We start from the raw sequence: 23222 nt of genomic DNA, 5'->3' as shown, positions 1-23222 counted from the left end.
CTTGTCTGTGCTGGGCTGGACTGGGCGGACTGGACTGGACTTTAGTGGGCTGTGCTGGTTCCTGAAGAGCATCGCAGTGCTGGGCTGTACTGGTCGCTGCACTGGGACATTTTCTTCCCTCCAGGGACGGTGCTGCACCCCGGGCACCGGCTCCCAGTCCCCCCGGGACTGCCGTGTCCTCATCCACACCGGGTGAAGAAAGGAGGCTGCTGGGACTCGAGTGTGCTCGCACACACTGTGAGGGGAATCTGCTGGTTCAGTGTGGACTTTGTGCCTCTGTGTGTGTGTGTAAGAATTAAGTGCAAGAGGGAAAGCCCCACTGTGTTTTCACAACATTTATTGCCCTTTCTAGGAGGAACTTGGCATTGGAGAGATGCAGCATCCTGTGCTGCATGGGCAAAATGCTGCTGGTGGGAGCTGTGTGTGTCCCAGACACCCCAACTTCCCTCCAGTCTGTGGCTCCTGACATCCCCAGGGCTCCCAACCCCACCACGGCCCATCCTCTGTGCACAGACCTCATTCCTTGTGAGCCCTGTGTCCCCCAGCTGCTTTTCTGGTGTCCCCACAGTCCCTTCTTGTTCCAGCCACCTTTTTGCTGGAGTTGGTGTCTTCCAGGGTGGAAATACCCCCTAGCTTGGCCTGTGAGGGCTTTGGGAAGGAGTGGGGATGTCTCCAGGTGGCATCCAGGGTGTCACACTGAGGTGGACACAAACACTGAGTGACCCCAGTGCTGCCCAGTGCCAGAGCCACCCTCCTGCCTGTGGTGTGAGCTGGGCAAACCAACAGGAGCTGGGGTGACAGCCAAGCAGACGAGAAAGAGCCCTCAAAAATCATCCCTGGCAGCACAATGATGCCTCCTTGTGACTTGTTCCCTCTTCTCCACTTGGCTTTGCTCGTCCCCGGGCTGGTGGCACAGCTGCGTGTCCCTCCCCAGCGCCTGCAGAGGGGGATCCCCCAAACCCTGCCCCTCCCGGGGGGCCAAGGACGGCGCTGGGAGCCCCCGGGGCGCTCCTGGGGACAGCGAGGAGCCCCCAGCCCAGCGAACGGGGGGGCTGCTGGTCCAGAACCCCGTGAGCATCCCCGGTAGCGACACGGGGGACCCTCAGGGGGGCCACGCGCCCACCTCACTGCATCCCTTAGAGGGGCGGGGCACAGAGCATGACCACGCCCTTTATGCAAATATTCGCGCTGCGATTGGCTAGGGCGGGGCCGGGCTCCGCGGCCGGGTTATAAGAACGGGGGAACAATGCGCCCGCGGTCCCGGGTCGGGGGCTGGCGCCGGGGTGGGGGTCCCCCCTCATCCCTGGGGCTGCCCCTGTCCTGTGAGCCCGTTCTTGTCTCGGCCGCCCCCTTCCCCGTGCCGAGATGGAGTTTGACTCGTACCAGCACTACTTCTACGATCACGACGCCCAGGAGGATTTCCACCGCTCCACGGCGCCCAGCGAGGACATCTGGAAGAAGTTCGAGCTGGTCCCTACACCCCCGCTGTCCCCGCTGGGTACCCCCGGGGAGAAGGGATGCTGCTCGGGGCCGGAGGAGCGCCCGGGATGGCTCTCCCGGTACTGCCTCGCCGGGGAAGAGCCGGAATATCTCATAGGGACGGGGCAGATCTTCGGGAACCTGAGCGCTTTCATCCTCAAGGATTGCATGTGGAGCGGTTTTTCAGCGCGGGAGAGGCTGGAGAAGGCGATGACAGAGAAACTTTCCACGGGCACACAGAGAGCCACGCCGCACAAACCGTCCTTCGCGCAGGATTTTGGCTTCAGCAGCTCCGTCAGCGAGTGCGTGGATCCCGCCGCCGTCTTCCTCTGCCCGCTGGCCGAGAGCAAGATCCCCGCATCCTCGGGATCCGAGGGCCAGAGCGATTCCGGTAAGGGACGGAGCCGCTCCGCCGCCGAGCTGCCGGCTGCCCCGAGCCTGGCTGGAGCCCGGCGTGGGGAACACGCGTGTCCGCACATGTGTGTGCAGGGAGGGAGCTTCCCAGCCGGGCTGCGCCTTTGTTGAGACTCCAAGCGAGCCCCGGTCCCGGCCCCACGAACAAAGCGGGCTCGGCTCTTCCCCTTTCCCGCGGGGTTTCTGCTCCGCACACCCCTGTCCCTCTCGGGAGGGTGCGTGGGGCTCCCTGCGGATGTTGCGTGGGGCTCTGGTGGTTCCTTTCCCTCGTCCCTGCCCCACGGGAACCTCGTGGGAAGGTTGAAGGGCAAGTTTGCATCTCAGCGTGCGAAGTTTGGGGTTCTGAGCGCTGCGCCGCGCTCTGCCGCCCGCTCGTGAATTCGGCCGCTTCCCTTTCTTCCTCCCACGGCCCACCCGGGACGGGCTTCCCTCGGGATAAAAGGCAAACTATGCCCTGGGGGCGGCAGGTTTGGGAGCAGCGGCGTGTCCCCGGAGGCGGTGGCTCGGTAGGACGGGCAGGATCGGCCGCCCCGGCTGCGGCGCAGCCCAGCCCAGCCCCGGGGCGCGTCTGCCCGTCCCGCATGGGGTGTGCGGGTGTTCACACGGGGGTCGTGCTGGGACGGGGATACCCCCGAACCCCCCCACCAGGGCGGCGCGGTGCCGCTGCCCCGCATCTCTCCAATCTCACGCCAATTTTCGGTGTTATTTGCAAACACCCTGCGGCTCTGCGGCACCGCCGGAGCCCGCGCGTTGTTTCCGCCGCTCCCGCCGAGGCCGGGCTGACTCGGCTGCCGTGGGAGCGGTGCCGTGACCCCGTTAATTAATCTGCCGGTGGCCGCCACCTGCGCCGGTGAGTCACGGCGCGGGGCTTAATGCCATTAGAAGCCCGGGGACTGTAAGCCAGGTCGCGGGCGTTAAGAGGCTTAACCCAAATATGCGGGGGGCTGGCGGGGGCCCCGGGGATGCCTCTGGGGTCCCGGTGCCGCGGGGGTCCCGGAGGGGTCCGGCCGCGCCACGTGGGCGCCGAACAAAAAGCAACAGATTGCAAACAATGAGAGGGGCAGCGCTGATGGACAGGAGCGCGGACCAATGGGATGGCAGAACAGCCGGCCGGCCCCGTGGGACAGCCAATGGGAGCCTGCGGGGGGCGGGACTAGGCGGTGTGAGTTTTTATTAATGAGCGTGTGTACGGGGCTGAGACCGCGCGGGTTGTGACACTGATGAGTGTCCCCCTGCTCGGGAGCTCCAGTGTCGGCGGGTTTGGGCTTCCTGGGCCGAACCCCAAAGCCTGGAGGGTTTGGGGTATGGGCTGGGGTCGCTATCAGAAGCCCACCACTGCCCCCCTCACAGGAGAGTGAGGGCCAGGCCTCTCCCCACGATTCTGGAAGTGGTTTGAGCATCTCGGGGGACTTTTAGCAAGCGGCTGTTTTCCCCCAATGCTTAGGAAAAAAGTTGAAGCATATCCCCTAAAGTGAGGGCAATCACAGCAGACGTGTCTGGAGCCTGCTCACCTTGTCCCCAAAGCCAGCTCCCTGCCACTGAGCTTTGCTGGGGTGGGACAACAGCAGTGCCCAGAGGCAGAATGGGACCAATTATGCTTTATTTAGGTCTTTCTGTTTCTGGGCTTGAGATGCCTTTGAGGTTCAGAGTCTGCTGTAGGGACCTCTTCACCTCTCCCTCCCTCCCTGCACAGTGGGGGATTGTCCCCTCTGTCCCCGGGAAGCCGGGGCTGAATGGGCTTTATCACTTGTGAAAAGTAACAAGTCACCGAGGTGGGAAGCTGCAGCCGAGGGGAACAAAGGGTACTTCTGCCCTTATATCCCTCATTTACAATTCCAATGGGCCATGAAAGCACCCGACCGGGATGAACTTTGGAACTAGGCTGTCCCAGCATCCTGCTCCTCCAGCTTCCCCCACCTCGCAGGAGGGCTCGGGTGTTTTTTTCCTGATGATCCTTTATGATGAACACATGTTGCTCCTGGTGCTGAAGTGAGGCGGAAGTAAAGCCTCCCAGTTCAATTTTGGCACAAGAAACAGGGGGGGAATTCCACTGCTTCCCACGTGATGGTATTGAAGGGGCACTTAAATCACTCAATCCCTTCTGGAGGTCGCAGAGTTTGCAGTGTACAAGTAAATTTTAGCGCTGACATTTTTCAGGGAGCTGTGGGGACCCCCAGAAAGGTGACAAAAGGTGACTGGGCATTCCCATCTGACGGAGATTTCTTTTCTTTTCCATGGGAGCAGAAGGCGAAGAGATCGACGTGGTGACAGTGGACAAGAGACAACCTCTCAGCCTGAGGAAGCCGGTCACCATCACGCTCCGTGCCGACCCCCTGGACCCCTGCATGAAGCGTTTCCACATCTCCGTCCACCAGCAGCAGCACAACTACGCCGCCCGCTCGCCGCCAGACTCCTGCCCCCCGCCCGAGTCACCCCAGCAGCACCAGCAGCAGGAGGAGGAGGAGGAGGACGAACCACCCAGCGCTGTGGAGCCAACCCCTGCCGTGCCCCTGCCTGAGCCTGGCTTGCCAAAACCCAGCAGCAACCCCGGCTCGGACAGCGAGGACGTGGCCAAGAGGAAAAACCACAATTACCTGGAGCGCAAGCGGCGCAACGACCTGCGCTCGCGCTTCCTGGCCCTGAGGGACCAGGTGCCCGGGCTGGCCAGCTGCCCCAAGACCCCCAAAGTGGTGATCCTGAGCAAATCCTCGGAGTACCTGCAGTCCCTCATCAGCGCCGAGAGGAGGATGGCGGCCGAGAAGCGGCAGCTGCAGCTGCGCCAGACACAGCTGCTCAAAAGGATTGCTCACTTTAAGGGGCACTAGCACCCGGTGTGCACCCCCCCCACTCTGGTCCCCACAAACCCCCAGCTCCTTCTCAATTTGCACATTTTTTAAATTTTTTGGTTGCTTGTTGAACTGTTGGCCCCGGGTGATGCAGCTCGTGGCTGTGGGAATGGGTCCACAGCAGAGACCCCAACAGCTTCGCCTACCTGGGGTTGGTTCCTGGCACTGGGTGTTCCAAAATTTCCCTTGTCCCTGCTGTGAAGCTTCCTCAGTGACTTCTCCAGTTCAAGAGCTCAAATTTATTCCCCCTCCCCAGCAGCTCCTGCACCCCTCTCTGCCATCTGCCACCGACAGCATCGCCGGGCATCCACCTCACCCTAAAAACCCCAAGCAACCACGTCTGCCTTGGCTCCTGGAAGCAAGCAGACTCAGAGCCCAGCACGGGGCACACCTCTGGAGAGATCCCACAGAGGTGGAGATGGCAGGATGTGCCTCTCACCAGGATGGACAGCACCCCGTGGGCTCTGCCCTTGCTCGGCTGGACCGTACCTCAGTTCCTTGTGTCACTTCACGCAGTAGCTGGTCCTGGATTTTATGTTCTAGAAACTTGCTGCTGTAACTGCGAGTCTTATACTGGAGGCTGTGTTTTTATACTGTATTTTTGTACCACTTTTTGAGAAGTATTGGTAAAGAGTTTGCTTTTTTATATATATATAAATATATAAAAACTTTTTTTTTTTTTTTTAAGGGGGGATTTCCTGCTGTGGGGGAGGGCTCAGTCCTGCTGCACTTTAGGGAGATCAGGAAGGGGCTGGTTCCTGCTGGACCCTTGAGCTGAGTCCTCGCAGAGGCCATTCACCCCTTTGCAGCTCTCCAAACCACCCGTTTGCAATAACAGGGAATTTTATCCCTTTCCCATCCTTGTGAGCATCCTTGTGACCCCTTTTTCCCACCCTTGTGAGTTCTCCTTCACCAGCAGCCACTTAAAATCCCCAGCAAAGCTTTGGGCTTTGCAGGGGGCTGCTCTGCCTTCCCTGTCTGTGCCCTCCTGCTGCCCAGTCTGTGGGTGGCACAGTCCCCTGTCCCCTCCCAGGGGTGCTGGCAGGGGTGGTCCCACAGGATGGCACCCTGGGGTCCCTGCTGACCTGCTGAGGACTGTTAGAGTTAACACTGGTTGGATTTAGCACTTTCTTCATTACCTCATACTTCATAAATAAATAAGATTGCAACAGCCTGGGTTGGCTTTTTCCATGCTGTGGGTTTCCATGCATCACTTGGGTGCTCCTGGGGGGGCTGCTCTGGCCCCTGGGTTTTGGGGTATCCTGGGCATGAATAAAAATTAATTAATTAATCTATTTTGCCCCAGGGCTCAGCCTGCACCAAGACTGAGCTCTTTGTCCTGGTTTTCTCCCAGTGCTTGAAGAAGTGGTTGTTGGTGGTGGGGCCAGGGAAATGAATCACCTGGATTATTTTTCCTCCTTTTAAGTGGTTTTAGTGGCAAGGAAGGGCAGAGAGCCCAGGCTGGGCTGGGAGAAGGCTTTGATGTAACTGTAAACCCCCCTAATGGGGTTTGGGGCAGGGGGTGTGGGGTGATCACTGCCCCACAGGTCAGGGGCTGGGGCTGTGCCTGGCAGTAACCCTAGAGGGAGGGGGAATGCAATCCACTCCTCCCAGAGAACTGCACATCCCAGATCTGCCAAGTGGATGAAATTATATATACATGTGTTCTCCCTGCTGCCCCCAAACCTGACACGTTTGGGTTTCCTTTGTCCTGGCAGCAAAAGTCTTACTCTAAATGCAGGAGGGATGTGGATTATGTTACTGCTGAGGAGTCAGGAGCTGCTGCTGGAGCCTCGATCACCCAGGGAAAACCAGCCTTAAATAGCAATAGTGCCACACAGAAGCCCTTGAACACCCATCCCCTTCGCTTCCAGCAGCGTTTCACACTCTGTGTTGCATCACTCGGTGTCACAGCCTCTCAGAGCTGCATTAAAAGGTGCTCCCATGACCCACAGCTTAACCAGGGAGCGGGGTGACCTAAATCTGACACCTCGCCCATGCGCAGGAGACACAGCCCAGATGCAGCAGCCCCTCAAATGGTTATTTTTGTTGTGGTTTTGTGACACTCACACTCGCAGTCTCTCGTCTTTTTCTCAGCTCAAGGTGACCCTCCCGAAATTTCTTTTCGTGCTGAAGGTACATAGGAAGTTTAAAACATTAATTATCTTTCTTGGAAGTGATGAGCAGAACCACAGCCTGAGCTGAGACTGTCACCAGTGGGAGATGTCCCCAAAGCCCAAATCAAACTGAAGAACTGACTTGCAGTTTGTAAACACCTTTGAGTGCTCCTGCCTGAAGGCTGCATCCATATGCATCTACCTGAAACTTCCCTGGTTACTGGAGCACGTGTCTCCTCTCATATTGTCACGGTCAGGATGAGGGAAGGAGACTGACAGTTCTATGAAGTGAACAAAATAAGCACACAGGGCTCTCCTTTTCTTCTTGCTTGTTCAGCACTGCAGTTTGTGAGTGTCAGCTGCAATCATCACAAGTCGGCACTGCCGGGGCCTGAATTAGTTATTTTTTGATGCACGCTGCCCTGCTAACACCCTGCTGTACCCCCCAAACCACTTCTGCTTGCCCACCACATCTTCCCTCCCGTCCCCGTGCTGGCCCGGGGGTGCTTTGGGCACGACGCCGCCTTCACGCCTGGGCTGGCAAATTTTTAGGACAGTTTCCCGAGGCGGCGATAATCCCTTCCCTGCCGAGGGGGGGCCGGCTGCCCGCACCCCCCTGGCCCGCAGCCTCCCTCTCTCCCTGTTGCCACGGCGAGGGATGTGTGTTGCCAGGGAGAGCAGCACCGCGGAGGTGCCATGGCAACGGCCTCCCCTCTTCCCTCCCCTCTGTTGCCACGGAGACAGCGGCCCGCTCCCCATCTCCTCCTGTTGCCGTGGCGATGGGAAGGACGAACCTCAGTGGAAGATGCGGTCGCCACGGCAACACGCTCCTCTCCGTTGCTATGGCAGCAGCCCCCCCCCGCATCATCCTACTCTGCCCCGTCGCTATGGCAACAGCCCCGCTCCCCATCGCTTTGCCCCGTTGCCACGGCAACAGCATCCTTCCCACCCGGTGCTGAAAAAGGGACCACGGGGCACAGCCCTATGTGTGGGCAAGGCCGTGAGGGGCTTGGGGGGATAACGGGGGACCCGAAAAAGACCCGCGGGACTGGGGATGGGATTGGGCACCCGGGACACGGGGAGGGCACCGGGCCGGCTGTGGGGACCCGGGGCACGGAGTGAGGGGACAGAGGAGCACAGAGAGGGCCGGGGAGAGGAGCACACGGAGCTCGGGGCCCGGCCCCGTCCTCCCCCCGCCCGTCCCCGGCCGGGCCATGGCGGCGGCGGCCGCGCTGTGCCTGGGCCGGGCCCCGCGGCCGCCGCGGCCGCTCGTGGTGATCCTGGGAGCCACCGGCACCGGGAAATCGGCGCTGGCGCTGCAGCTCGGGCTGCGCCTCGGCGGGGAGATCGTCAGCGCCGACTCCATGCAGGTACGGCCGGCGCCGGGCACCGCGGAGGCCGCGGCGGGGCCTGGGCCGGGGAGGAGCCGCGCTCGGAGCCCGGCGGGGCCTGGGCTGGGCCGGGGTGTTGGGAGGCGGCTCGGCCTCTACCGGGGGCGGCCTGGGCTGCACCGGGAGGGGTTTGAGCTGTACCGGAGGGAGTCCGGCCTGTACCGGGGGGAGGTCCGGCCTGTACCGGGGCCTCTTGGGCTGCACCGCGGAAAGTCCGAGCTGGGCCTGGAGGGGCAGCAGGGCCCGGTCGGGGCCTGGAGAAGCTCAGCCCCGGAGGGTCCAGGCCCCCCCCCTCCGGTTCCCTCCGGTTCCCTCCGGTTCTCCCGGGCCCCGTGTCCGGGTGCGTGTAGGGGAGGGCCCACGGGATGGATCCTGCCCGTTGAATGCGCTCCCGGTGTCCCTGCCCTGTTCTCGGTGCCCCTGTCCCAGCCCTGGAACCGTCCTGCTGTCCCTGTGCCAGCTCCAGTGTCCCTATCCTGTCCCCGGTGTCCCTGTGCCCATATCCCTGCCCTGTTCCCAGTGTCCCTGTGCCCATATCCCTGCCCTGTTCCCAGTGCCCCTGTCCCTGTATTCCTGTCCCATTCCCAGTGCCCCTGTCCTGGCCCTAGAACTCATCCTGCTGCCCCTGTGCCAGCTCCAGTGTCCCTCTCCTGGTGTCCCTGTCCTGTCCCTGGTGCCCTATTGCCAGTACCCATCCTACTGGGCAGTTTTTTGGTTTTTCTGACAGTGCCTCTGTGTCTCCTCCCTGCCCTGTGGGCTCTGAACACAACCAAAGCTGCGGAATTTGTTCCAAGTTTTTCTTTAAGCCCCCCGTCCCCAATAAATTCACCTTCCAGAATGAAACCAGAGCGAAGGTGTTTTAATTTTAACCCACAAGAAGTTACACAGAGGTGTAAAGGGTTGAATAAGGGGAGGCAGCAGCTGGAGTAACTTGGTAGTGAGCAACACACAGGGTGGTATTCTCTGGCATCAGCAAAGGGACACCAGGAGATTTGGAGAAGAGTGTTAAAAATTATACTTTCTCCTTGCCAGTGAGTGTCCATGGTCTCATTTCTCACTGCCAGCAGCAGTGTGGAATATATCAGTTGTGTGGTTGGGATAAGTCAACAGCAAGGAGCCAAAACTCTTTTTCTTGTCTTAATTTTGTTCAGCTACAAGAACTTTTGTCACAGGATGGACATTTCAGCCACCACAAGAATAACAATTTTGCTGTTGTTTAGCAAAATATTTTCCTTACTGAGCCGCACTTTCACTGTTCACTTCCTATAGTGCCTGAACTTTCCATCAAGTTTAATGTTAAATGTGTTTATTATTCTATGTGAAAAGGTGTTTTCTGCCAGCAACACCCTTTGTGCTGCTCAGAGATCAACTCCTGCTGTCCTGTGCCCACCTCCCTGTTTCCTGGTCACTGTTTGTGTCCCACTGAGCTAAATTTAAAACCTCACTCTCCTGAATTTGGGGCAAGCAATCAGAAAGTAATTTCATGCAATATTTCCCTTAAGCACTTGGGGAAAAAACGAGGCCTGAGCTGAACTGAAATCCTGAGAGGGCAAAACGTGAAGGCAGGAGCTTTGCCCATCTTTAATATTGGGGAAGTGGCTGCTGGCTTGGACCATGCTGTGACCACCAGGCTGCTGCAGCATCCCGAGCTCTGCAGGCGCCTTTGGAGCCTCCTGGCACGCCGTGAATCCTTGCTGGTGGATGTTTAGGAGCTGAATCCCTGCTGGTGGATGTTTAGGAGCTGAATCCCTGCTGGTGGATGTTTAGGAGCTGAATCCCTGCTGGTGGATGTTTCGGAGCCTGCGTTCTGTGCCCTGCTCCTTTCAGTCCCCACCATGGGAATGCGGCCAGCGCGGGGAGGACCCTGCTGCAGGCGCCCCAAGGCATCCAGGCTCCAGTGGCTCTTGTCCTGCTTTCCTTTTAATCTCATTCTAGCGTGACTGTGCAGCCAGGGCCCAGCAGCTCGGCTGCTTTATCCCGTAATGCAGCGTGCTGCCGAGGCGGGGGAGCCCCCGGCACGGCCCCCACCACGCTCCACCGGCCCCCGGTGCCCCCCAGCCGGGGCTCCTTTCTCTCTCTCTGCCTTTGTTCCTCGTGGCGTGTCCCTCTGCCACGCGGGGCTGGCACTGCTGTCCTCACGGGAGACTCGCCAGGGTTTGGAAATCCCATTGCTAGTTGGGGATTGACAGCTGCCAGCGAGCGTGTCGCCCTCAGCCCCCTGTGTGCATTCATTGCTGGGCTCTGAGCAGCGCTGACAAATGCTGGCAGTGTTTTGGGCAGCTGCTGGAGCAGGAAGGGGCTGGGGAGCCCCGAGCCCACCTGTTCCCACACACAGGCACCCCTCTATCCATCTCCAGGGTGTTTTTCGTCATGGCTCTGAGTCGCCGTGCTCAAATTACAGACTTAACTGCTGCCTGCTTGCAGCTCAGCAGCTCTGGTTAATCTGCTGGCCTCTTAATCTTTCTTTTTGTCCTTTCTGTTGCTGTTTGTCATCCCAGTGAGTTTGGTTGAGGAGTAAATAATTCCTTGGAGAGCCAGGCAGGGTAAAACCAGTCCTGTTTCTTCATTCTTGGCAGTGAACATGCAGGGATCCCTGTGCCAGCTTGATGAGGGCCCCATCCACTCTTGATCCCACTGTCCATTCTGGATTTCTCCCTTGGGAGTGGTGATGCAGTTGCTGTAGCACACATTTGCCAGTCAGTGTGTGGAGTCAGGACATCTCCAGACCTTTTGCAGGATCAGGGTAGGGAGTCAGTCGTGCTGTCCTTGCACCCTCTCTTGGTTTGGGTCCTCCATGCCCCTCTGCAGCATGGCCCCTGTGAAATCCTGATGTTTTCCTGGCTGTGGACGGCCTGGATGTGTTTGGGGTCTGTCATGTCACCTCCTACACTCCTTGCACTCAGGCTGAGCATGGTGCTTCCCCCCCAGTGGTGACAGAGTTTGGAACGACGCACAGAACTAATGGCAGAACAAAGATTTGGGAGAACCTCCCCTTCCAGGCCTGCAGATCCTGAAAGTCATGGGGGTTTGTGTGTCCTGCCTCAGTTTCCCCACCTTTTCCAAAGGGTGACCTCCCAGCCCAGCGCGGGGGCTCAGCGCAGCGGTGGGAGGACGCCGTCAAGGCTAAGCATCTTTAGTGCTGCCTTGTGCTCCGTGTCTCGGAGCCCGGCTGCTCCAGGCTGCTGCTAATCTGTTTTGGGGCCTTAGAAAGCAACAAAGGCTTATCTGAGCCGCTGGCTGAAAATAGAAATGAGTGTCAGGAGGACGTCTCGGTGCGAGGCCCTGCCGACAGCCAGCTGGTGGAAACCTTCTCGGGGCTTACTGCTTGTGTGTAAAAGGCTGCCTTTGTTTCCTCCCAGCCCACACACTGACACCGCATTCCTCCCCTTGTTGCCAGCTATTCCAGAGGCTCTCGGTGTTTAATCTGCAGGAGAAGCCGGGGATAGCAGCCTGAACTGTGTGTCCTGGATGTGCCCGTGCAGGGCACTGGGAGCTGCTGGTTGACTCCGAGCCCTCTGTGCTCGCTGTGATTCCAGGCAGGCAGTGGGAATTGGAGGAGCTGGAGGGTTGGAGATGGGGAGAGCAGGCACAGAGCCAAAGCTCACTGAATTCAAAGCTTTTCTGTGCCGGCTGGAGCCCGTGTTGAATGGAGCTGCCAGCCCAGGGATCAATAAGCTGCCCGCAGCCACGGGGCACGTTGGCAGAGCTGCCTGTGGGCTCGTCCTGCCTGCTCACCATCCCCTGGGGCAGCTGCCTTTCTGCAGGCTTTGGTTGCCCTCCCTCTCCTCCTCTCTTCCTGCCCCCCGGGTGAGCCTTTTGGGATGGGAGCAGGAGCCAGCCCTGGCTCTCCCAGGGCTGGAGTTAAGCAAGGTGGGAGCAGAGCTGGTTCAGCCGCCCCGGCAGCTCCAGCAGCTCGCATGACTGCTCCAGGCAGGGCTCGGGCTTCCCTGCTCCACTAACCTCACATCATCCCTCTGTGCCCGGTGCCCGTGGGTCACCTCTGTGTCACCTTGTCCTCCTGTCTGGGACCAGGGGAGCAGTGGGTGGAGGTGGTGCTGCAGCAGGAGGCTTGGCAGGGGATTAAGGGGAAATTTATTTCTTGTAGTCTGGCTGGGGTGGTTTCTGGGGGGGATGGAGGAGGAAATGAGTACAGCCATTTCCAGTCCTTTTTTCCATCATCCTGGTTTATCCCGTGCTGGGAGACTTCTCTTAAGCAGGAAGGCTCTGAGAGCTAAACACATCCTTCCAAAGCACCTCCTTTGCCATCATCCTGCTCAATCCTGGGCACAGCACAGAGCTGGGCTGGACAGAGAGGCTTTATGTGCCCCACTGTGAGCTGCCAGCTCCCCGTGCTGAGGAGGGTTGTGTTTGCATGGGAAGCAGGGTGAGGAGCTGTCCTCACTTCTCCTGCCTGGAATCTGTTCTGTGTTGCAGGAAGCAATGATCCTTGTTCCCAGAAGGATCTGTGCTGTGCTGGAAACGTTGGGGAACAGCACACCTGAGCTTTGAGCTGCAGCAGCAGATGAGGGGGTGGCAGCTTGGAGGCCCTAACTTTGGAGCTCTGTGCTGGGCTGGTGACACTGCCAAGGCTCTGGCTGCACTGTCCAAGAGCTCAATCAGCCCTCCCACCCCTAATTACATGGTTGTATCAAAGCAGGAAAGCAGTCACGAGCCGTTGGACTCCACGGTTCATCTCCCGTGGGCAGGAACAAACAGCAGAGAGAGGCAGCTTGGCCCTGGCAGGAGCAGGTGTTGGCAGGATTCCTGCTGCCCTGCCTGAAGGTGGCACGTGCCCCTGCTGTGCCCCTGCCTGTGCCCTGCCTGTGCTGCCTGCCCCAGGGAGAAGTGACAGGGACAGGGGGAAGTGGTCAGTGCAGGTCTCACAGAGGTGAAGGACAGGCTCTTCTCTTCCCCAGGTGTACAAGGGCTTGGACATCATCACCAACAAGGTTTCCCTGCAGGAGCAGCGTCTCTGCAGACACCACATGATCAGCTTTGTGGATCCCCTTGTCTCCAACTACACCGTGGTGGATTTCAGGGACAAAGCCGTGCCTCTGATATCCTGTCATGCTGCAGCCTGCCTGGCTGAGCAGGAATGGGCTTCCCCCCTCCATGGCCAGAGGGATCCATGTTTGGGCTCTCCACATCCCAACTGACTCTTTTTCCAGAGGATTCTGCTGGTGAGAGGGGCTTGGGGCTTCTTTTACCCAGCGAACCCTCAGGACAGCCCAGGGAAGATCTGTGCTGAGTGTTGCCCTCCCTGGCAGTCCTGGGGTGTCCCTGAGTTTTAGTGGTGGCTGGCAGAGGTCACAGAGAGTAATGAGAGATCAGGGACACCTCTAAGCCTGTCCTGCAGCCTTACTGGTTCCCTGGGGCTGGGAGAGTGGGATCTGAGCCCCAGACTGCTGCTCCCACAGCCTTCTCCCCCTGGTCTGCATCTCTGCTTACGCTCCTTGACTCTGGCACATTGAAGATATCTTTGCCCGGGACAAGATCCCCATTGTTGTGGGAGGAACCAACTACTACATCGAGTCCCTGCTCTGGAAGGTCCTTATCAACACCAAGGTACTGTGGGGGGCTGTGAATCCCTTCGGGAAAGGATGAATCCCATGGTTAGAGCAGACTTCCTGCAATTTGGCACTGTGCTGTCCCTGCTAGTGAGGGGCAAAGAGAACCTAAAGCCCCTCCTTCACCCCATGGCTCTAGGGGATCATGTTTGCTCACACAGGGTTTGGTTCAGGGCTGTGCTGTGCCCCACAGGAGAAGCCCAGCAGTGCCCCCAGGCCTGACAGTGACAGGAAAGTGGAGCTGGAGCAGCTGGACAGCGCTGAGCTCCATCGGCGCCTGAGCCAGGTGGACCCGGAGATGGCGGCCAAGCTGCACCCCCACGACAAGCGCAAGGTGGCCAGGTGAGCTTGGAGGTGCCAGGGCCCAGCAGCCCTTCCCAAGGGAATTGTGTGCCTGGGAGCACAGCAGGATGAACATTCCCACCCCAGGTGGATGCTCTTGGGTTCTTAGAGCTGGGGACTCTCTGGGATCTGAGCCCTTTGGTCACACAGCCCCAGCCTAAGCTGCCTTTGGGGTGCTGGGCTGTGCTCTGGGGCTGCTCCCCTCCGTGCCCCAGCAGCAGCAGGGTTTGTCTGGAGCTATTTAAAGAGCAAGCTGCCCTGCTGGCTGAGTAACATAGCTGAGCTCTGTGGGAACAGCGCGGCAGCAAGACCAGGCTTGCTGCTCTGTCCCAGCCGAGCCCTGGCCCCGGGGAGCAGAACACCGCCCACCCCATTCGCACGGTGCAGGGGGATGGAGGGTGGGGCACCAGCACAGCTCCTCCAGCTCCCTCCCTCCCTGCCTGGGCTGGGTAAAGCTCCACAGCAGCATCTCAGCGCTGGTCCCTTCCCTGCAGCCCTGCCTGGCTGGAAAGGGCAGGGCTGGAGCCAGATCCCTGTCCCCTGCAGGACTTGTCCCGGTGCCAGGCAGGAGTGGGTGGCTGTGCTCTGGGCTCCTTGGGTGCCAGCACTGCACCCCCAGGAGCTGGGTGTGTGTGGATGCCAGGCACGGGACGGGGCTGGAACCTGCCCTCCCCCCACATGAGAGGGTTGGATCTCGGAGTGTCTGCGGTTCCCTTTGCTGGAGCCCCCGGGGCTGCTGGGGGAATGGCAATGCTCATTCTCACCCAGCCTCTGAGCTCTGTGTGTCTCTGCTTCCAGGAGCCTCCAAGTGTTTGAAGAGACAGGGATCCCCCACAGTGAAATCTTGCACCAGCAGCAGGAGGAGGAAGGTGGGGGGCCCTTAGGTGGGCCCCTGAAATACCCACATTCCTGCATCTTGTGGCTCCATGCAGACCAGGCAGGTGAGAGCGGGCTCCTGGCTGGCTGAGGAAGGGCTGACTCCCTGCTCCTGCCCCAGCCTCCTCCCTGGAGAAGGCAGCAATTCCTCTGGCATCAGTGGGTGTGACAGAGAACTCCCTGACCTGCCAGGCTCTGCCTTCCTCAGGTGGAGCAGCAGCAGCCTGGCAGTGCTGGCTTCTGTCCTGGCAGGCTGTGCAGCCCCCAGGACAGGGCTCCCCGTGGCTCAGCGTGTCCTGCTCTCCTCCTGCAGCTCTGGATGCACGGCTGGAGAAGCGGGTGGATGACATGGTGGCTGCGGGGCTGCTGGAGGAGCTGCGGGACTTCCACCGCCGCTACAACCAGGAGAAGGTGGCAGAGAACCGGTGGGTGAGCAGCCAAATCCTCTCTGCTCCTCCCTCTGGAGGTCTCCCAATGTGACCCCTGCCTTTGGTTCTCCAGGCAGGATTACCAGCACGGCATCTTCCAGTCCATTGGCTTCAAGGAATTCCACGAGTACCTCGTCAGTGAGGGGAGCTGCTCACCCGAGACCAGTGCCCTGCTGCTGGAGAAAGGTGGGAGCAGCACCCTGTGTGCCCCACAAAGCTCCAGGTGACACCACAAGATGTTCTAAACCGAGGTCACAGCCCCAGCTGCACCTTTCTCTCTGCATTTCCCACTTCTGCCAGCCCAGAGGGACAGGGATTCGTTTTCCAGTGATTGCAGAGCATCTCTGAGCACACCCAGAGCAGACCCTCCCTCCCCTCAGGTTTTCTTGCAGGATGCACAGGGTACAGCTGATTTGGGATCTGGAGCAGGTCCACTTGGGTGTTGGGATCCCAGATGGGGTGTGAATGCTGTGGAGAGCAGCAGGGCTAGAAAAGAGGAATGAAGCAGAACTCAGCAGCTCTGTGGTGATGAGGAATGTGAGGATCAGTCAGCAGGGATGCAGCCTTTGGTGGTGTGTTATTCTGGAATGTCTGGACTGATGTTGGAGGGGAGCTGCTCTCCACACAGGGAGGACCCAAAGTCCATCTGTGCCAAGGAGGGTTCAGTGTGGAAGAAGAGACTGAAGAAACCACAGAAATGATAAAAGGCTTGAAAACAAGTCTGATGCAGAAGGAGCTTGTTGTGTCTGCTCAGGAGACGATTAGGAGGGATTTGATAAGCCTGGTACTAAATATTGAGCAGTTGTAGAGTGGTAAATCATCCTCTCTCGGAGGGATGAGCAGTCCTGGGCTCCATTTGTGCAGAGAACTGGGCATTATGAGAGCAGTGCAGCACTTGAACAGGTTGTCCTACCTGCTAAAGCTTCAGGGTGGAGGGTTTGGGCTCTTTGCACCCTCTGTTTATTCAGGGACATTTGGGGTACCTTGTCCAGCCTCTTCTCAGTGCAGGCACAGACCCCCAGACTGATAGTAAAAATAATTCCCATGGTGCCACCCAGCACAAACTCCTTTCTTATGTGATTTCCCTTCCCTAGAGCTGACAGCCTCTTCTCACTGACCTCTGGGGTGTTTTTTTTCTCCTGTTTAATCCCTCTGCTCCAAAGGGATCCAGGCCCTCAAGCAGGTGACCAAGAGATACGCCCGGAGGCAGAACAAATGGGTCAGGAACCGCTTCCTGAAACGTGAGTCCTCTGCCCCCACCTCTCCTCATGCCCCACCCCAGCTCCACAGGGGACTCTGGTGCTTTGGGGCAGCCTGTGTTTGGGAGTCTGCTCCCAGCCAGACCCTCCAGGAGCCACCCAGTGTCCCCATCCACCCACGAGGCTCTGCCTCTCCCAGTTCCTTCCCGCTGGTTTGGGTTTCAGAGCAGATCTCCTTCCCCTCCTGAGAAGTGTCCTGTCCACAGCCTCTCATCCCAGACACTCAAGAGCCAGCTCCTCCTCCTGTACCCCTGTACCCCATCCCTCCCAGCCATCAGGAGGGATAAATCCCAACCAGAGGCTCAGCCCCGTGTCAGGCACTGTTAGATGATGATGATGGTCACAACATCCCTGCAGCTTATCCTGCCAAATGCTCCTGGGGGGCTCAGGGAGGGGTCCCCACGCACCCACACATGCTCCTGGCAGGGAGCAAAGCCCATTTGACAGCTGCCCTCCAGATTAGGAGCAGGAGCCCCGTGGCTGCTGCAGCCCAGGCCGTGCTCTGTGCAGTGGCAGGGAGCCAGCAGGACTTCCCCATCCCAGCCCCAGCCTTGGAGCAGGGCCAGCAGCAGCAGCTGGGAGCCGGGCACTTGTTGAAAGGTGCTCAGTAGGGGCAAAACAACAATAAAATAAATAATAAAAAAGAAATAAAGAGAAGGCAGGGAGAAACTCGAGTCAAAAAAAAAAGACGGACTTTGAAGGAGGCGCAGGAGTTTTGGCAGAGCCGTGTGCTGGGTGGCTCAGCTCACCTTTCTGGTGGCAGGTGTGCTTCAGATGGGCCTGTCAGGGGCTTGTTTGTGGGCACAGCAATAAAACCAGCAGCTGCTGGGGACTGGCACGTGGAGCCTTTGATGGCTTTGTCCAGGCAGGGACAGCCAGGTGCCCGTGGAGGGCAGGTGAGCTGTGGAGAGCAGCCAGGTCACCCAGGGAGCAGGTGCTCTGTGCTGGCAGCTCTTTCACCCTGTCCAGGCTGCAGCAAGTGCCCTGTGTCCTGGAATTGGGCCAGGGGAGACCAGAGGGGTGGCTGTGAACCTGTCCCTTGTCATTAATAAAGCATCTCCTGCCAGGAACCAGGAGCATCAGCTCCTGCACAATCAGTTCCAGCTCTGAGTGGGAATCTGCATGCTCAGATCCCTCATCCAGGCTCCATGCCTGCATCTCTTTGTGGGCATGGTGTGGTGGCTTTGTGCCTGGATCCAGCTCTTTCATCTTCCCAGCTCCCTGTGCACCAGGGCTGGGCTGAGGTGCTTGTTGTTGTGATGGGCTGTTGGCACACTCAGATTCCAGAACACTCTCCCAAGGGCAGCCAGCTGTGAAGATGCTTCCCTGAGTCCTGAGGTGTTCCTGCTGCTTGCAGGAGGGAATTTTGGCTCTGGAGAGCCTGTGCTGTTGGCTTCTGAATGCTGATAGGAAAAAGCAGATCCCTCTGCTCCCCCTGGGTTCTGGGAGGGGGTGCTGAGGGTTTCTGGTGCTGACCTGCCTCGTTGTGTTTCTGTAGGTCCTGGGCCCAATGTGCCCCCAGTTTATGGCTTGGAGGTGTCTGATCTCCAGCGGTGGGAGGAGGATGTGCTGAAACCTGCCCTGCAGATCGTGGAGAGCTTCATCCAGGTACTGGCCAGCTGGGCTTTGACTCTCTGACTTCTCTGTGGTCTCCAGGCCGCCTCACTTGGCACACAGTCTGTCCCTGGAGCAGGGCTGGCTGTTCACATGCCCAACCTTGGCATTTCCTTGCAGCAGTAGATTTGTTGTCTCAGCTGAACATTTTCCCCAATGCCCAATGCTGCATTGATAAAACTCCTCTGTCTACCTTGCCAGCTTGTGTCTGAGTCTGGCAAGCTCCCATCCCAAACTCTACGAAAGTGAACACAGGCAGAGCCCAGTTTGAGGCATTATTTGATCTGCAGGGCCGTGAGCCCCCGGCAGAGCCCCTGAGGATGGAGCAGGACGAGCAGGAGAACAAGCGGAGCCATCGCGTGTGCCAGCTCTGTGACAGACTCATCATCGGGGACAGGGAGTGGGCAGGTAGGGCCCACACAGGGCACAGGAGGGCACCTGGGAGGGCTGAGCTTCTGTGGGGTGATGGAGCAGCTCTCCTGTGGCCAGATGACCCCCAGCTCATGATCCTGGCCTTTCAAGGGTTGTTTGCAGGAGCTGTGCCACAGGAGCCATCTGTCAGGATTTCCCCCCTTCCCTGGGTTTCCCCCCTTCCCAGCACCCTGAAAACACAGAGAGCATCACACCAGGGATCTGTATGTGGCATCAAGCTCAGAGCTGCTGTGTTTAGTCAGGGCTCCTGGTCCTTCACAGCAATGTGGATGCTTCCTCAAAAAGCACAGAGCAAATCTCTCTCCTCTAAAGTTCTGTTGTGTAAATGAAAGTTTCTTAATGTTTCTAATAGCTCAGTTTTGCTGTAATAATTCCTACTTGTGGGTTTTGTGTGTGGGTTTTGGTTTTTTTTTTTCCTTTTTAAACTATTCCTAGCTGTAATAGTAATAGAAAGGGATTTTCTTTTACTTTGAAAGAGCTCAGCTGGAATCAGATTAAGTCAGTGAATTTATCTGTGCTGGGAGGCTCATGCTGAGAACGAGAAACAAAAAGTCATGGGGAAACTGGCTGCAGAAATGAAACTGGTAAATCTCCATGTGTTGCCCAAATACAGGATGTGCAGGGTCATGGTTTAACCCCAGCATCTGAGCCCCACACAGCCACTCCCACTCTCTGTCTGGGAGAGAGTATTGCAAGGCTAAAAGTGAGAAAAATTGTGGGTTGAGTTAAAGTTTAATAGAGAAAGCAAAGCAAAACTAAGAATTAATTCACTCATTGCCATGGTTGGGCAGATGCTCAGCCATCCCCAGGAAAACTGGGCTCCATCACATCTAACATGACTTGGGGAAGACAAATGCCATCATTCCCTTGTCCCCCCCTTTCCTTCCCCCCAGGAAGGATGAGCTCTATGGCCTGGGCTGTCCCTGGGGTAAGCTGGGGTCAGCTCTCCCAGCTGTGTCCCCTCCAACCCCCTGTGCACCCCCAGCCCCTCTGTGTGGCTGTGAGGAGCAGAAAAGGCCTTGACTCTGTTCCAGAGCTCCCAGCAATAACAAAACATCCCTGAGTTATCAGCCCTGTGCTCAGCACGAATCCAAACACAGCCCCAGAGCAGCTACTGTGAGGGAAATCAACTCTGCCCCAGCCAAAACAAGCAGATGAGACACAACCAAAGATAAATTTCCCAGGTTGTTGGGTTTGAAGGAGTTGCTTATTCCTGACTGAGGCAGGGAAGTGCTGAAAGCAAAGACTGGAGCTGCTCTTTGGGGGAGGCTCCTTGCAGTGAGATCAGTTAAGTGCAGTTGTTATTTTATCTAGTCTCAGCTGTCTCAGAGGTGCTTTGAAGGAGCTCTGTTTGTCCAGAACTCAAAACTCTCATGTCCCTGTCATCCTTTAGGTCCAGAAAGCTCTGTGACTGAGTGGGAGCTCCTCGAGACCCCCCCAAATCCCTCCATGTCCTTAGGGATGTCACCCCAGATACCAATTGATGGTGGCAGTGCCTCCCTGAGCCAAGACCAGCTGTTATTCTCTGTGTCCAGCTGAACTGGGCTCAGATCCACAGATGGTGGGAGAAAAATGTTCCAAAGCTGGGTGTTACTTGTGCTTGCAAAATGGAAAAAAAGGAAGGTGAAAACAGTGGTGGGAACTGGGTGGATCTGCACTCTGGTCTGTTTGCTTAGGTCAGGTGACGGAGAGTTTTGGGAACTGCTTCCCAGCACCCTGCTGGCTCTGGGGGATTTAAAAATTTTATCTGATTTTACAATTTATGTGGACTTCAAGAGCACTGCTGCCCAGACAGCAGCAGCAATTGGCACTTCCTGAGCTACTGTAGCTTTGGTGTTGCTTGTGACAAATTGCAGGAGGTGAGACTTTATCTCAGGGTGAGGGTGACCCTCCAGCATTGTGATAAAGCAGCAGCTTTGCATGTGATTTCATCCTTTGGCAGAAAAAGGAATGGCTGGAAAACACCTAAGGGCCTTGATTCAGCAGAGCACATACCCTCGTTTAATTAAGGCCCTGCTTGAAAAGTTTGTGCTTTAATTGCTGCTCTGATCTCTTGGAAAAGGCAAAACCACCCTGCCAGGATGGTCAGACAAAGCCTCCCCTGAGATAAAACCGCTGATAAGGAGGTTTGGCTGTCCTTAAGGATGTGATTTCACCCAGAAATGCAGCTCCTGCTGCTCCAAGCTGAATCCCTGGGATTAGCCCTCTGTTCCCATCTGACTCCTGCTGCACAGCATTCATGGCTGGGCCCTGGAGTGATTCAGAAGTTTTAATTCTGCTCCAGGCTTTTCCCTGGCTGCCCTGTAGGATGCACAGGATCTTCCCAGTGCTGTGGTGCAGGGATCCAGCCCTACAAATGATCCTGGCAGCTCTCCATGGGGAGCAGGGAGTTGCACAAGCTCACCTGCAGCCTGCAAAGTGCCACCTCTTGGGAAACACACTCCCTCTTCCCTGGAGAGGCTGGCAGTGACAGCCCGGAATCTTCTGCTTACACAGAACCAGGATTTTTCCTTCTCTCAGTTCTTCCTGAGGAAATTTGGGAGCTTTGTCCTCTTCTGAGCCCTGATAATTTGGCCTGGAAGTGTCCAGAGGAGCAGCCAGGGCAGGGTTTGGGAGTTCACTTTTCTCTGGGAGTGAATTGTGCTGGGAAGGGAGGCTGCTCTGCCCTTCGTGGGGAGGGTTTGGCTGTTTCCTCCTCCAAATTCCACGGATTAAAGGCTCTGTTTGCCTCTTCCTCCAGCTCACACACGGTCCAAATCCCACCTGCACCACCTGAAGAAGAGGAGGAAGCTGGAGGAGTCCAACCATGCCAGAGGGACCGTGAGGGACAGTGGGGACACAGAGACCTCAGATGAGGATGGCAGCCTGCCTTTGCCTTAGGCCTGGAAGAGGGAGCAGCTGTGCATCCACCTGCGTGGAGAGGAAGCTCCTTAGTCCTGGGCAGCCTTGAAGCAAGGAGCTGAGTCATTTTTTTTTTGGGGTGAGGCAGGTGTGTGACGGCAAAGGCCGTCGGATCCTCTTCATGTGGCCTCATCCCGCTGTGTTCCCATGCTCCCCCAGCCCTGCCTGGAACGGGCTGGGCCCCGGGGCAAGGCTGCTGGGAGCCTCCTCCCATGCAAAGTGTGAATTCCTGCCAGAGCTGCATCCTTGGAATGGCTGAGCTGCTGGGATGTGGTTGTGTGGATCTCAGAGACAGAAATACCCCGACTCCTCCAGCTTGGCCTGGGGTGCAGCTCCAGAGCTGAGCGAGCTCTGCCTGCCTTTATTGTGGAGAAGATATTTATTTTTTTTTGTTCTTTTACATGCAAATAAAGTTGCAGGATTATTGTGGGTTCCCCTCCCTGTTAACAAGCGCGGTTTCCTTGCTCTCTGATTCTACCTGGCCCCGGTTCCCTGCTCTGGGCACAAGGCAGGAGATCTGGTTCCTTCTCCCAGTCACCTTTTCCACAGCTCCTGAGGGAGCTGAGCAGATGTTCCCAGCCTGGTGGGGGCAGGGAGCCCTGTGCACACAGCAGGTGCAGGAGGAGCTGGCACCTGTTAAACAGGAACTTGGAAATGATCTCATCGAGTTTGCAACAGATGAGCCTGTCCTAGTTAAGGCAGAATTCCCGGGGGTTTACACTGTGGTTTGGCACTGGGAACTGGCCCCGAATTTGAATCCAGGCTACTGAGCAGCAAATTCCTGGTGCTGTGGCTGCCAGGCAGTTGGTGTCCCATTGTTCCTAGAGGATGTGAGTGCCATTTGTGCCTGGAATGCCGCTCTGGTGAAACCAGGACAGCCTTTGGGATTCTCCTGGCACATTCAAAGCTAGGAGGGTTTGAGGGTTGGTAGAGCACAAGGTTTTTCCTTGTGCTGTGCCATGTGGCAAGAGCCAGGGCTTATCCTGCCAGGGAAGAGCTGCGTGGGTGGATTTGCCAGCGCGGGCTCTGGAGATTCCTGCTTTGGTGGGGATTAGGTTAAACCTCCAGTTTGTGTTCCTCAGCGTGGAATTATTCCTGTAGTGCCGCGTGGGGCAGCTGCCTCGGGCTGTGTGAAGGGAAGAGCTGGGAATTTGGCACTGGGCAGAGCTGGGCACAAGCTTTGGAATGCTGGGCACTGCGGTGTTGCTGGGTCTGTGCAGTGCCAGCTGAGCCTCTGCTCCAGCCCAGACTTGTTTGCCATCCATGCTGACTCAACCCATGGATGTGGGCTCAGCCCAGTGCTGGAACACATGGCCACGAGGTCGTGGCATGGAATTGTGTTCTCCCAGCCTGAAGTGTGAGCTGGGAGTGAAGCCCCGTGTGCTGAGCTGGTTTGTGACAGACAGCTCTGAGATGTTGAGTCATCTCCCCAGGCCAGGCTGGGATCACTGGGGCAGCACTGGGAAGGAGGGCTGGGATTATCTGCTCCTGAGTGCAGTCAGATGTCCGTACTGTTAGAGGTGGATTAAATATCCTTAATCGGTTTAATATGAACT

The 23222-nt window shown here is 57.6% G+C and overlaps 2 protein-coding genes across 3 annotated transcripts; both read left to right on the top strand.

Annotated features, from left to right (window-relative positions):
* Positions 1–1282: 1282 nt before the first annotated feature.
* Positions 1283–5857, top strand: MYCL (MYCL proto-oncogene, bHLH transcription factor). Its single transcript, XM_041460849.1, has 2 exons — positions 1283–1870; positions 4138–5857. The coding sequence occupies exons 1-2, from the start codon at positions 1366–1368 to the stop codon at positions 4716–4718; spliced, it is 1086 nt and encodes a 361-aa protein (XP_041316783.1). The 5' UTR covers positions 1283–1365; the 3' UTR covers positions 4719–5857.
* A 2197-nt stretch (positions 5858–8054) lies between these two features.
* On the top strand, positions 8055–22092 carry TRIT1 (tRNA isopentenyltransferase 1). 2 transcript variants are annotated; one of them, XM_041460855.1, is made up of 11 exons: positions 8055–8226; positions 13164–13304; positions 13714–13812; positions 14008–14156; positions 14955–15097; positions 15346–15457; positions 15534–15646; positions 16624–16701; positions 18218–18327; positions 18624–18741; positions 21506–22092. In XM_041460855.1, exons 1-11 carry the CDS (start codon positions 8071–8073, stop codon positions 21643–21645), a joined length of 1359 nt encoding a protein of 452 aa, XP_041316789.1. In that variant the 5' UTR covers positions 8055–8070; the 3' UTR covers positions 21646–22092. The 2 variants fall into 2 exon arrangements, with proteins under 2 accessions (XP_041316789.1, XP_041316790.1); XM_041460856.1 differs by lacking the exon at positions 16624–16701.
* Positions 22093–23222: the final 1130 nt, after the last annotated feature.

The sequence above is a fragment of the Pyrgilauda ruficollis genome, unplaced genomic scaffold, assembly GCF_017590135.1.
Source record: "Pyrgilauda ruficollis isolate IOZ18807 unplaced genomic scaffold, ASM1759013v1 scaffold149, whole genome shotgun sequence".
Classification (NCBI taxonomy): Eukaryota; Metazoa; Chordata; class Aves; order Passeriformes; family Passeridae; genus Pyrgilauda; species Pyrgilauda ruficollis.
This window is presented reverse-complemented; position numbering and strand designations above follow the sequence as displayed.